Source organism: Gymnoscopelus braueri (assembly GCF_963280865.1).
Source record: "Gymnoscopelus braueri genome assembly, chromosome: 18".
NCBI classification, from domain to species: Eukaryota; Metazoa; Chordata; class Actinopteri; order Myctophiformes; family Myctophidae; genus Gymnoscopelus; species Gymnoscopelus braueri.
Window position 1 is genome coordinate 39,748,772 of NC_137618.1, and position 14,905 is coordinate 39,763,676.

Here is a 14,905-nt window from a genome sequence, read left to right on the forward strand (position 1 = left end):
GTCCTTTGCGAAGCTGTGGTTTACATGGTCCAGCTTGTGTGTGCATTCAGTCAGGAGTAACCTTTCCCTCTGCTGCACCACATTGTTTGAAGTGGGAGGCTCCACTCCCTGCCTTAGTCAAGGTCCTAGACCTACTGCCATGGTAACTATGGCCTTGGCAAAGCCAGGGACACACACACTCCCTCACACAAACACACACACACACACACACACGCACACGCACACGCACGCACACACAGTGGGTGAATACTAAACGATGTTGCCTAGCACCATGGTAACATATAGGCACACAACACGGATCATTAATGATTATTCTGTGTCCTACATACTAGATAGGCCTTTTTGTTTCACTTGGGTCATCAAAATTTGGGATCTATTAACAATTAAGCCACACTCGGCTAGATTTAATAAGTTGCATCAACGATACTTTGTAAAATAGGTCATTGTTGTTGACACTGCAGCGCTGTTGAACCACTTCAAAATAACATTTTATTCACTAAAACAAAACTTACATAATGTAGCTTTACATGGTAAATGGTGCCTTTTGTATAGCGCCTTTATCCAAAGTGCTTTACAATGTGCATTACTGCCACCTATTCACACACACATTCACACGCCGATGATGGAGGAAACCATGCAAGGAGGCACCAAGATCGGCTCATCGGGAGCAGTTAGGGGTTCAGTGTATTGCTCAAGGACATTTCAATAGTAACACAGGGGGGAGTCGGGGATCCACTGCCTCCTGAGCCACTACTACCCCTTATGGTTTGCTGCTTTAACCCCATTCAATCCGGGATAGCATCTCTGTCATTTTAGGTTTCTTTGGGCTATTCAAAAAAGCAGATATACAAGCTCACCCGAGTGCCGCGCTATGAGCTTGTAGATCTGCTATTTTTTTTTAAAATCGTGATTTTTTTTTGGTGCAAATCTTTGAATATATATTTTTTTTTAAAGCAAACAGTTTTTAACTCAAATCTTTGCTTCTGGGGATTCTACAAACAGTTAAAAACAAAAAATAAATTTATGTTGCTATATCAGTGATTCCTCCCCCCCACCTCAAAATATTTTGTTCCAGGGACCCCCAGAAGCAAAGATTTGAGTTAAAAATGTATATACACAGTATATACATTCAAAGATTTGCACAATGTTCACGATCTTTCAAAATAGCAGATCTACAAGCTCATAGCGTGGCACTCGGTGCCGTGCTATGAGCTTGTAGATCTGCTATTTTTGAATAGCCAAAGAAATCTAAAGTGACACTGATGCGTTCCCTCCCGGATTGAATGGGTTTAAGGTCACATTAGGTATTATAGGTATATAGCAAACAGCATCTGTGAATGACATGGATTGTCCTCTCTCCCCTCTCCCCAACCCCCCCTCATCCCTTCTGTCTCGTTATCCCTCTTTCCCTCATGTCCTCTGGGATGTTCTCTCTCTGCATCAACCCCCCACCCCACCTCACCCCACCTCACCCCACCTCACCTCACCCTCCCCCCACCCGCAGCAGCCGCAGAAGGAGCAACAGCCACAGTGGTGCTCCAGGTAGGGCTGTTCACGATCAATGACATTTTACTTGATGATCCATTTCCATGCAAATAATTGCGATAAATGATTTGAATTGTGTTTTTGGTTCCATAAAATCTCAGTTTTCAGTTTACCCTTTTAGGCTTCATAAATAAAAATTGTACCGGGCAGCTATGACAAATAACTTGAATATAATTTGTTTTTACTTACAATGACCAGTGCAAATTTGTTTTATAAATAAATGTACTGTATATGTATATATATAAATATTTTTATATATATATATATTTTTTTAATATATAGCTTTCAACGCGGTGCCTTGTGGGCTTGTAGATCGGTTGTATCCGCTACTTTTGAAAATGGATGAACATTTTTCAACAGATTAATTTATATGGACGAATGGAAGCCATTCTGACGATTATATAAAATACATTTTTAGTCGACTAAATCAAGTGTAGATTTAGTCGACTAAAATCTTATGGTATTTAGTCGACCAAAACTAGACTGAAACTAAAACATTTAAGACGACAAAAATATGACTTAAACTAAATGGCATTTTATTCAAATGACTAAAACTAAAATACTTTTTTTTTTGCTAAAATTAAAAAAACGCTGACTTGTAGTTCCAGGCAGCAGTGAGAGGAGGTGGCAGGAGGACCGGGCGGAGGTGGGCAGCAGGTGGAGCTGGCTGCAGCTGCGCGTGGCCGAGCTGGAGGGACGCATCCAACAGCTGGAGGAGCTCCACAAGCACATCTGCTCCACCAAGGTAAGGAAGAAAATACCATGGGGGTCCCCCACACTTTTTTAGATCGAGACCCAGAACAGATATTTGGTGTCTCCCCCTCGGGACCCAAACTTACAAAAAAATACATGATGGATTAACCACTTATAAGCCCTGTTTAATTATGTAAATAGCCGATCTACAAGCCCACAACGGGAGAGTGAGCTTGTAGATATATCACTATTTCTTTAGGTTTTTGAATTATTTTATTTGTGGATTTCTTTTTACTTTCTGAAAATGTCAATCAGAATCAAAATGTAGAAAATCTTTTGAAATGTTTTTTTAAACACAATTTATAGGAAACAAGGGTAAAAAAGAAAATATATTTTACTCACGAAGCATAATTATTTTTCCGCGCCCCAGTGTTTGGGAAACACTGACATACTGTCTGTGAACTCCTAGGAATCATGCTGACTGTTTGACTAGGATGAAAGATGGAGTGTGTTTTCTCCTCAGAGTAGGACATGAGAGGCACTTATGAAGCTCCTTCCTACATACAGTACATGCACATCCAGAAAGGAGTAGGAGTTTTGTCTTTGGAGAATGAATGACGTCGCACTTGACTCACTGAACTGCAAAATGGAAATCACCATAACATCTTGTAGTATATTTGGTTTATTTTTTCTGACAGTTGCACTGTGCATTCAAACTAAGAGTACATGAGCCTATTCACATAGCTTTATGCAATAAAGAATTATATGGAATACAGGAAATAACAGCACTTATACAGTGTATGTACAGTGTATAAACTTAAAGGGAAACATGTTTGGGGTAATTTACTCAGGCTTTTGTGAGCACCCCGGACAGTTTTTGCTTGATTCAGTATTTAGTAGGGCTTTCACCAACTAGTCGACTAGTCGACTAGTATAACCACTAGTCGACTCTGTTGGTACTAGTCGAATAGTTTTTTTTTTTTTTTTTTTTTTTTTAATGCCATAGTAATGGCCCGTCTTACTATTATTATTATCCTCCTGACTTTATTTTTTATCAAAAGGGGGTCAAAAGTATGCCCAATAAAAGCCTATTATTGGGCAATGGGGATCCTTGGAGACGCTGCTGTGGTGCTGTGCTGCTGTGCCAGAAGCGCTTCCCTTAAAACGCCATAAAAATAAGGGCAGGAGGATAATAATAATAGTAATATAGTAGTAGGATGGCATTAAAACAATGCCCCCCCCTAAAAAAACAAAACAAAAAAAAAACTTTTTTTTTATTTTATTTTTTTTTAATTTTTTTTAACGTTAATTTCGACTAGTCGACTAGTCGACTACTAATTGGTCAAAACAGTCGACTCACACAAATCATTAGTTGTGAATGCCCTAGTATTTAGATATTTGATATTCATTTTACCAGACACGCCCCCTTCCTATACCAACCCATTGTAACTTCAAACTCCATTTTACACACCATTAAATTACCATTACCTTTTTTTTAAAAATATTTTATAATTTTGTGGGAAAATGGGAAAAAAAAACTAAAACCCAGTGACAATGTTTGGACCTTTTTAATACCAAAATATTTTCTATATACTATAAAAGCTGGTCAGACATTGGCCTAATTGTCAAATGATATAAGAAAGAGGCAAACATTGTGAAAATAGCTGATCTTCACATTTGAACTGTTCAAATGTGATTATTTTGGGGGGTCACGGGGAGGTCACGGCCTGAAAAGGTTGAGAACCACTTGTTTAGAACACGGCCTCAGGTCATGGAGTTGTGGGAACAGGTGTGCTTGGACTAGTTCAGGCTGCATGGCAAGCAAGCGGTGCAAACGTCCTCATATTGTGTCTTGTTCAGACAGGTGATGGAGTGGAAACAATTTGAGCCTTGTGCGTGCGTGCGTGCGAGCGCCTGTGTGGAAGAATTTAGATTCGAATTTGAGAAATAGACATCGTTTAGACCATTTTCCTGGTCTTCACAAGAGGATTTTTTTTTTTTAATGGTAGGGGAGTTAGGAAAAGATTCAGGTCGGGGTTAGGTTTAGTCGTTGGGGATGGAGTTATACCTGATTTATTCTCAGTTGCTCGCCGGTGTCATGCACCTAAAAGAGCAAATCTATAAGCTCACAACGCGTTGCAGTGCAACGCGTTGTGAGCTTGTAGATCTGCTATTTTCGGCTTTAAGGTTATAATTTTTTTTATGACATTCATAAAATTGGCTAAAATGTTGTTGTCCTTACAAGTATAGTAATACAAATATGTGTGTGTGTGTGTGTGTGTGTGTGTGCGTGCGTGCGCGTGCCAGGGCGGAGTGGTACTGGCCAAGTCGCAGCCTCTGACAGACAGACAGATCCAGCAGACGCTGCTGAGGGAGACGGCAGGGCTGTCCTACACCACCGGGGCCGGAGAGCTGCCTGCAGACTCCGACAGCGAACCCAGCAGCCCCACACGCCTCCTGCACAACATACAGAGACAGGTACTATACTGGACTGAAGGAGTGGCACGTTACACACATGCAGAGACTCGTTCATGCACACACACACACACACACACACACACACACACACACACACACACACACACACACACACACACACACACACACACACACACACACACACACACACACACACACACACACACACACACACACACACACACCTTTTGTTAGGGCTGAGAGGAGAAACAGAGTCTCTATTATTTATGTATTTAGTTTGATACAAAGCTGAGTCTCTCAATCGATTTTATTCTTCTTAATTTAGTAGACACTAATTGGGGGGAAATAAGTCAATACTGTCTTTTCGAGGCCCCCCATTGGGCCACATTGTAAGTCTTCTACTGTGTGTTTGTGTGTGTGTGTGTGTGTGTGTGTTTTTTTTTCTACAGCTATGGTCCTGGTTTTACTTAGTCTGTATCCATTTTCTTGGTGTCCTTCTGGGGTTGGTTTTAGTGTTTAATCCCTTCTTTAAATAGACCTGCTTAATTAAACGAATTAAACAATTACAATTCAAACAAAAAACTATTTTTGTCGGGAGAAGTTGGAAAAAGACATAATTCCTGCAGCCGAAGTAACAACCCACCCGCGCGTACACACGCACGCACGCGCGCTGCGCGCGCGCACGCACGCACACACACACACACACACACACACACACACACACACACACACACACACACACACACACACACACACACACACACACACACACACACACACACACACACACACACACACACACACACACACACTCCTTGAATGATTATGCATAGTGTTCCTTTGAGCATCAAAGCTTTCATTTCAAGTCAAATAAAAAATCTTTAGCTCATTAACTGATACTCCAATCAGCTCTTGTTGTTGCATCCCGGGCTATAGTAACAGAGCTGTGAGAGCTTCACCTGTTGCTATTAAAGCCTAGCAGCATTGGTGTGTAAGAAGTTCTTAGATCCTCAGAGGAGCCAATGTCTCTTCTCTGTTCAGTAATGGTGGCGTTCAGTCGGCTCTGGCCAGCACAGTTTCTGTGAAACGCTCAGGGATACTTGAGTGAGCTGACAAACGTCCCGGCACTCGAGATAAATGTAACCAAGCCTCTTCTTTTCACCAGAAACCATTATACAGTGGGACGTCCTTTCACTTAGTCCCCCCCCCCCACCCAGGACATTGAAAGCTCACTAAAGGTCACAAACGCCCCCAGTCCCCTGGGATTTGTAAACAGTGAACCTTGTGGTCCACAGTGGTTAGGCTCTAATAACAGCAGTGATTCTCAACCTGTGGCCAATCATGGCCAAACATTAATATAAAAAAGAATTGCGTAAAAAAAAAAAAAGAGATTACATAACAGATCCTAGCAGATCCAAAAACCTTAAAACTAGCAGATCCACAAGCTCAAAACGCGTGGATCTGCTAGTTTCGATGCTTTTGTGTGACGCTGACTGTAGTATGATCAAGTAGGGCGTCAACGAAATGAATAAAAACGGTCTTCCTTTGTCAAAAAACGCTTGAGCCCAATTGTTGGCTGTTGTCCTTGTACAGTAAACAGATACAGTAATTTTGATTGGTTCACAAAGTCACTTTCACATATCGTTCTCCATCTCCACCTCTCATCTCCATATTTGAACTATTTTGTGTTTTTTCATAAATTAACGCTCCTACTTGATCACACTACAGCATCACACAAAAGTATCAAACCGTCACATTTTCAGCTTGCAGATCTGCCACTTTTGCTATTCTTGAATTTGAATCCTGAAGAGTAAAGGTCCTTACACACCGGCGAATGTGCGAATATACGCAAAATTCGGACTCGTTCCGAATAATTAAAAGACGCTTTTTCGCTTTGCTTTTCCGCTTTTTCGCGCCATGTACGCTTGCATTGACTTCATAAGGTTTTAAAAAAAAGCGTATTATTCGCACGAAAAAATCGCCCCGGTGTGTAAGGACCTTAACAGTTTTGGACCCGACAGAGACGATATACTGTGTTGAGGAACAAAAACTTGGTTATTTGACTGACATATAATTTATGCGTTTGATTTAAGGATCTCAATCAGCACAAATACCCAACAATGGATGCAGAGCTGTCACATTTAATGTGTTAATGTAGGATGGTGAAATTATGGAATTAATGTGTCAAAAAAAATGATTCATGCATTTACACATGAGCGGAACGACCCGCATGACACATCCCACAAAACACACTCTACTCTAGCCATTGCTCTAGCGCATTGGTTCTCAACCAGTGGTCCGGGGACCACCAGTGGTCCTTGAGGGGGTTCCAGGGGGTCCCCAGCAAAAGGTTTTAATACATTTTCACCCCTTTATCCATATTGCATACGTTGGCTATCCAAAAATAGCAGATCTACAAGCTCACAGCGCGTCACTTTGTGCCGCGCTGCGAGCTTGTAGATCTGCTATTTTTGAACATTTTTGAAAAATCTTGAAAGTGTTTGAAGAATTTTGTAGAATTTAGCATTTTTTTAACACAAATCTTCTCTTCCGGGGGTCCCTGGCACAAAACATTTTGAGATTGGGGTCCGCGGCCAAATGGATATCAATTTAGGGGTCCTTGGCATGAAAAAGGTTGAAAACCACTGCTCTAGTGTTATCTGATGGCTGATGGATCCAAACTAGATGGGGGGAAAAAAAACTAATACATCCGCCATCATTCTTTCCGTTCCCACAACAATATACAGAGAAAATGGCCATATTTCGGGCATATTACACATGGTGATTAACAGAGGTGGGACAAAGTCCCTATGTTGCAAGTCCAAGTCGAGTCTCAAGTCTTTGCTCTCAAGTCCCGAGTCAAGTCCAAGTCAACACAGCCAAGTCCCAAGTCAAGTCCAAGTTCTCATCTTTTTGTTTCGAGTCCCACACAAGTCCTTAGCATTTTGGTTCGAGTCCCACACAAGTCCTAACCTTTTGTTTCAAGTCCCAAACAAGTCCTAACCTTTTGTTTCGAGTCCCACACAAGTCCTAACCTTTTGTTTCAAGTCCCAAACAAGTCAAAATGTTAATTCAAGATATGTAAAGATTTACATAAATCATGAGCATTTTTCACAATTTGCATTTGTTTTAAAACAAGGTTTCTTCCAGGCCAACAGAACGCAGATACTGTACTTTTAATTTCCTCCTTGAGGACAGGGTTTAAAAGGGCCCTTTTTAATGAATATAATGTAATTTTGTACAATCTGTATGGTAGAGTATGTTACTACAATATAACTTATACAATCAGGGTGGTTGTATTTTGTCTCCCTGCTCTTCTATTGAGACATTTAGATAATGTCAAAGGCCATGTCTCACCTAGACACAGGATCTGACACAAATTCAGTGTATCCTCTGATCAAGCAGGCAGGCTCTATTATCACAATGGTGAAATTTCAGCAATTGCACTGGAAACCGCGTTCAAATCCGGGGTAGAAGAGGAAATGTATATAGCGCTGAAGTGGTCAATGTATGTTTTGTATTAATAACCAAAATCTACAAAGTAACTGGTACCTAAAGTTTTCAAATAATTGTAGTGGAGTAAAAGTAGGCTAATATCTGCCTCTGATATGTATGTAGTTGAGTAGAAGTAGGTAGCTGATATATTGCACTTTTACCTTAGCGCTAGGTATACTCTTGGTTGCTTGTTTTTGCAGAAAATGCACTTAGGACTTCTGGTGATTAGTAGTTTCGTTCCCTACCTATGTTGAATGCACTTACTGTAAGTCGCTTTGGATAAAAGCGTCTGCTAAATGACTGTAATGTAGAAGTAAAGTACTGAAAATTGCAAATACTTCAGTAAAGTAAAAAATAAGTCAAAATTGTACTTAAGTAAAGTACTTGAGTAAATGTACTTAGTTACTTTCCACCACTGGTTATACTGTAGTTTGCTCTTAGCACGCCGTAATGTTAATGTGAAGTATAGGTCTTGCCTTGCATACTGCTTTTCTCGTCTTGTCTTTCACCTTGTAATCTTTAAAACCGAAAGCTATAACTGCTGGAGTTGACATTTTATTCCACCTGGCTTCAGTTCCAGCAGCGACGGCAGGAGTGAAGCCGGTGTGTTGTTTGTTTGGTAACGTGCAACATGTGGGCCAGTGTTGCCAAGTATCGGGAGAGAAACAAGCAAACCGACTTCCAAAAACAAGCCAAAGTTTGTCCAAAAGTTAGGGTAAATAAGCAGCTTTGGCAACACTATACTAGGTGTCACTGACGGCCGGGATTTCTGACTAATAACATTATAGTTGATGCACACTTTTTAAACATTTTTGGCTTGCTTAAGTGACTTGAAAGTGACTTGAAAAGACTTGAATTTTCAAGTCAAGAGGGCTCAAGTCAAGTCAAGTCTCAAGTCTTTAGCGTTCAAGTCAAGTCAAGTCTCAAGTCTTTGGCATTCAAGTCCCAAGCAAGTCCAAGTCTATTTTTGATTTGGTCAAGCAAGTCTAAAGTCATCAAAATCGGGACTTCAAGTCGAGTCTCGAGTCTCGAGTCCAAGTCCCCACCTCTGGTGATTAATCATAATTAATCACAGCTAGCCTGTGATTCATCTGATGATAATCTTTTGACAACGCCAATATTGCATGAACAGCCCTAAGTGATGTGTGTTTTTTATCCATGGAGCCTTGTGGACAGAGTAGTCTCTCTCTCTCTCTCTCTGGTTTAGAGTTTTGATGATGTGTTGTCTCCACTGCAGAGTGCCCAGCTCAGCCAGATAGTCACCAGCCTGTCTCCGTTCTCATCACCAAACATCTCCAAACAACCACAGGCCTGGAAGGGCCACAGCAAAAGAGCCTTCAGCAGGTACAAGATACTGTGCACGCGCACGCACGCACACACGCACGCACGCACGCACGCACGCACGCACGCACACACACACACACAGAAATGATTGGCACTGTGCATTGTGTGGCGAGGCACACTGGTGTGCCATGACACAAGTCCAGGTGTGCCTTGGGATTTTGTGACAACCACATGTTATTATTTCAGTATATACAATCATACAAAAGGTGTGCATTATTTTTTAAATTCACTATATCATTACTATTATCAGTAAATATATTTTAACCACTTTTGTTTTTAATAAATGAATACATTCCTACAACATGTTCAAAAATAGCAGATCTACAAGCTTGTGTGTGTTGTGAGCTTGCAGATTGGCTGTTTTCTCTATGAATAGAGGTATGCCTTATGATTTTGACTTGCCCATTGGTGTTCCTTGGACACACACAAAAATGGTTTAGATGAAAAGACTGTGGAGCCTCAGCTGTACAGGGATCATAATTCATTCATGTGTCATTCTGAGCCATCAAAGACTGTGGTCAGCGAGGTCAGGTCACTTTGTCCAGAGAAGAGCTGTCAACACGGCCACATTGAAGTGGAATTGCATAACACAGGGGACAATGACTGTTCTGTGTGGAGAACGAGGGTGGCCGCTCCCTTTAATGTTGGATGAGTGGTGTTCCCAGTCACTAGAGTCTGACCCATGCCAGAGTTTTGGGTCCGATACCAATCTTGGACAGATCCACCGATTACAAATATTTTGAAAAAAGTGCAAAATCTTTAAATAAAAATAAAAAAACTCAGATTTTATTACAGTTTCTGTTTGAGAACATTTACAAACTTTGATAGATAAAGAAATTAAGGAATTAAGCATATACAAAAATTCAATATAGCACATATTATATATACACATAAAGTGAACTTTATTTACCCATTCAAGCTCTATTGAAAGGGGAACAAAAGCCAATCTACACATTGTGAGCTTGCAGATGTAAATGTAGATCCTCTATGTTTGAAAACATTTTAAAGGTTAAAATGTACAGCTGCTACAGTAGCTTGTAGCTGTAGACACAACATAAATTATTTGCTGAGAAAAGACTTTTGGTTCTTCAATAAGATCCAATGAAACTCCCATAGAAACGTGAGGGAAACGCGTGGGCCTTGTCATTTTATGAAGAGTTTAACCATGCGGCTTGTTTGTAAAGCAGCCCAAAGGAACAGCCTGGTCCCCAGTGTCCAGCCTGATTTGGATCAAAAGCATCAGTTCAAGCCTTTCCTTCCTGTTGTTCTGTTAAACCACATGTGCGTCTCTGTGTAACGGCCCCCCTTCTCCTCCTCACAGATGGAACCAGGATTATTATTTTCTTCCATTTTCAGACCATTTTGGACAACATGTTAACCCATCAAAACCGGGGAAGCATTTTAGATTTCTTTGGCGATTCAAAAATAGCAGATCTACAAGCTCATCAAGCGCGTCACGCTATGAGCTTGTAGATCTGCTATTTTTTTAATTTGTGAAAATGTTGTGCAAATCTTTAAATCTATAAAAAAAAATAAAGCGAGCATTTTTAACTCAAATCTTTGCTTCTGGGGGTACCTGGAACAATATTTTTTCAGATGGGGGTCCGCGGCCATATCCATATATTATCAAGGGGTCCTTGACATAAAATAGTTTGAGCACCAAAGATACAGCGACATACGTTTTTCAGAAAACTGTTAGGATTTAGAATACATATTTAGAATCGGCCTCAGGTCTTAACTCTCTCAGTGCCAAGAGTTTTTTCATAAAGTACTCCCCCAGTGCCAGCAATTTGCGTTTTGTAATTTTTCATTCAAATAAATTATCTGATTGGGTGTTTAAACCCATAATACAGTTCTACCAGTAGAGAGCAACAAATCGACACATTGATGACCTCGCTGGCTCACTCGCCCCCTCCCAAACAGGCTGACGTCACATCCGGTCATAACCGGATGTTGACATTTTTGACAATCGTTGATCGGGCTAAATTACGATGCGATACACGACTACGATGACTGATCGTCACCCAGACCAAAGAGAGTAGACGTGGACCTCTCCGTTCGTATTTTATACCGTGTGAAAAACCGTGACTTTCCCTATTCTGGCCGAAAATGACCGCGGGAAAAAAATTAGAACCGGAAACGGAATCTGCGTCATGAAACCGGAACCCAATGAGTCTGAAGGAGTCAGGAAGCGAAAGTGATCATGAAAAATAAACAGAATAGTGCGACCACAGTCAAAAGTAAAAACTCGGGATTTCTCGTGCTGGCACGGAGGGTACTCGGGAAAAACTCGGGATATCTCGGGGCGTGGCACTGAGAGAGTTAATGGGTCAAACACAAATACACACGACAGTACAATCGAATTAGAAATACTTTATGTAGCGCCATTTTATACTTTGTTGCACAACTGTGTCGTGCAAAAATAGCAATGACACGTTGTGAGCTTGTAGATAATGTATCGATTACTTTATGAAATGATCGATAATTTTTTCAATAACCATTTAAATCGATTTAGTTTGGTTAACTAGGGCACCCTTAACATTTGCAGTATTGATACTTTTACTTAAGTAAAACATTTTTTGTACTTTTTTCCACCACTGCACGTCTTTGTGTGTGATTGGTCCCTGCAGCGGCCTGGGGGGATACGAGCTCCTCTCCCTGGCGGCGGGCAGCAAGAAGAGGAAGGTGGTCAGCCGCGGCAGACAGCAGCTCCTCAAGGCCGACGCCTCCCGTGTGTGCGCCAGAACGCGGCCTCTGGTCACCTACCACAAACCCAAACTCTTCACCCTCCACCTCCACGGCACCAGCAGCAGCCCAAAGGTACACACTGTCCTCCCACGTTACACGAAATACAGTGGTGTAAAGTAACTAAGTGCATTTACTCAAGTACTGTACTCAAAGGTAGGGTAAGTGATATTTTTTGTTTTGTTAAAAAGTTTAAAGTACTATATTCTGATAGTAATCATTGATACAGAGCGTTTGTTTGGTCACAGGGGTCTCTCCAGCTCTTTCGTAAACAGAATAGTAAATTTTCAGGTAGGTGAAAATGTTTAAGCCAATCAGGAGAGAGCACTGAAAATGCATTTTCTGTTTAATAAAGAGCTGGAGAGACATGTGAGACTATTTTTTACTGAACAAACACTCTATAGCAATGAGTACTATCAGAATATAGAGCTATTTAACACTTATTTTAACCAAAGTAGATCACTTACCCTACCTTAAGTACAACTTTGAGGTATTTTTTACTTTACTGGAGTATTTCCAATTTTCAGTACTTTTACTTCTACTCCACTACGTCTCAGAGGCAAATATTATACTTTTACTCCACTACAATTATTTGAAAACTTTAGTTACTTTGTAGATTTTAATTGTTATCACAAAACATACATTAACCACTTCAGCCGTATTAAACTTCGGCTATTTGAAAACAGTAGATCTACAAGTTCACAACACGTTGTGAGCTTGTAGATCTGCTATTTTCAAAAGATTTGCACACATTTTATACATTTGAAAACTTGTGAAATGGGACATTCTGCATAATGAGTAGTACTTTTACTTTTGGTACTTTAAGTATATTTTGATATACTTTTACTCAAGTAAATTTTGAATACCGGACTTTTACTTGTAACACTATTTCTACAATAGGGTATTGATACTTTTACTCAAGTAAAACATTTTTGTACTTTTCCCACCACTGACTAAATACGGCTCAGTTTGAATGACCATGAAGGTTATCCCAGAACCTTCCATTATAACTTGAAACTTTCCAGAACCTTTGAAGTTCAATGATGTTTTTTTTGTTTACGTTTGTTTACGTTTAATCAGAAACAGTCCAAGTTCTGGGTGAGTTCTGAGTTCTGGGTTCCTTCTAGGCTACCTCCTGAGCAGGCCCCAAATGAGGGGTATGCAGTGTTCATTTCGTCGACTAAAAGTACGACGAAATGTTCGTCGACTACCTTTTTTTTCACTTACGAAAACTAAATAAAAACTAAGCTATGACGACTAAAACTAAGACTAAATACATTGACAATTTCGTCAACAAATACAAACTAGACTAAAATGTTAGGTCGGGACTATAGAGCAGAAGAGATCCAGTAGAACTAAAATACAAGTCATTATATGTTTGGTTGCGCACTGAAAATAGCAGATCTACAAGCTCAGTAGCTTGTAGATCAGCTATTTTCAGCATGTAACCAAGTGTAAAATCAGCCATTACGACGCCATCAAGGCCTGCCAAAATACATTTTTGTGATACAAAATCAATTGTAGAAAAAATATATTTTGTCAAATAAAACTAGACTAAAACGAAAACTTTTCAGATGACTAAAATTGTATTCAAAAGACTACAAATCCAGAACCTGTGAAATACGTTTCATGGCACGGCAAGGTTCGCTTAGTTCTTGTAGTGGAAAAGAGCCACTATATATCCTGGGGCTCTGTGTTGGTGAAACAAGTGAATCAGTGGAGAAGGGTGCAGTACCTGCTCCGCAGTGGTGAGAACACAGTTCAATTTGGGGGACTTTTTCTTAACCCATTAAGATCAGGAATGCATTTGTATTTCATTTTCAGATTTCTTTGGCTATTCAAAAATAGCAGATCCACAAGCTCATAGCGCTATGAGCTTGTAGATCTGCTACTTTTTTTAAATCATGAAAATTTGTGAAAATCTTTAGAGCGAACATCTGTATCTCAAATCTTTTTGCTTCTGGGGATTCTACAAATACAATTTGTTTTGAAGGAAAAAAAACGTATGTTGCTATAATATCAGTGGTGCCCAAACCTTTTCATGTGAAGGACCTCCCCATCTCAAAATATTTGGTTCCAGGGACCCCCATAAGCAAAGATTTTAGTTACAAATGTTCGCTGTAAAAAAATATATATTCAAAGATTTGCACACATTTTCACGATTTTTCCATAAATAGCAGATCTACGAGCTCATAGCGTGGCACTCGGTATGAGCGCTATGAGCTTGTATATCTGCTATTTTTGAATAGCCAAATAAATCTTAAAATGACACAGATGCGTTCCCTTCCCGGTCTTAAAGGGATATTTCACTTTCCAAAAAACTTTGTCATTTTATCGTCTATTCAGGCTTTTGTGAGCCCCCCAGACCGTTTTTAAGTTGCTTGATTTAGTATTTAGATATTTGATAATCATTTTATCAGACACGCCCCCTTCCTATACAAACCCATTATAACTTCAAACTCCATTTCTAACCTGTTAGATTCATCAAAAACACCCGTCCTTGGTTCTGGTGACTCACCCTGCCCTCCTAATACACGAGGGGCCGTGTTTTTTCGATAACTTTTTTCATTTATTTTATTTAATTTTTTTAACACATCCACCGCCAAGAACGTAGTCCTACGGTCCGTTAAATCCAACTGTTAAG

At 40.2% G+C, this 14,905-nt stretch overlaps 1 protein-coding gene across 4 annotated transcripts in view; it reads left to right on the top strand.

The window, feature by feature from the left end:
* The window catches only part of kansl1l (KAT8 regulatory NSL complex subunit 1-like), a 50,233-nt gene that overhangs the window by 11,144 nt on the left and 24,184 nt on the right, over positions 1–14,905 (top strand). For all 4 annotated transcript variants that reach the window (XM_080457168.1, XM_080457167.1, XM_080457169.1 and 1 more), the window contains exons 4-8: positions 1,505–1,542; positions 2,148–2,290; positions 4,546–4,716; positions 9,410–9,516; positions 12,147–12,336. In XM_080457168.1, the coding sequence (XP_080313294.1) occupies positions 1,505–1,542; positions 2,148–2,290; positions 4,546–4,716; positions 9,410–9,516; positions 12,147–12,336 (649 nt within the window). The remainder of the gene's footprint in view (positions 1–1,504; positions 1,543–2,147; positions 2,291–4,545; positions 4,717–9,409; positions 9,517–12,146; positions 12,337–14,905) is intronic.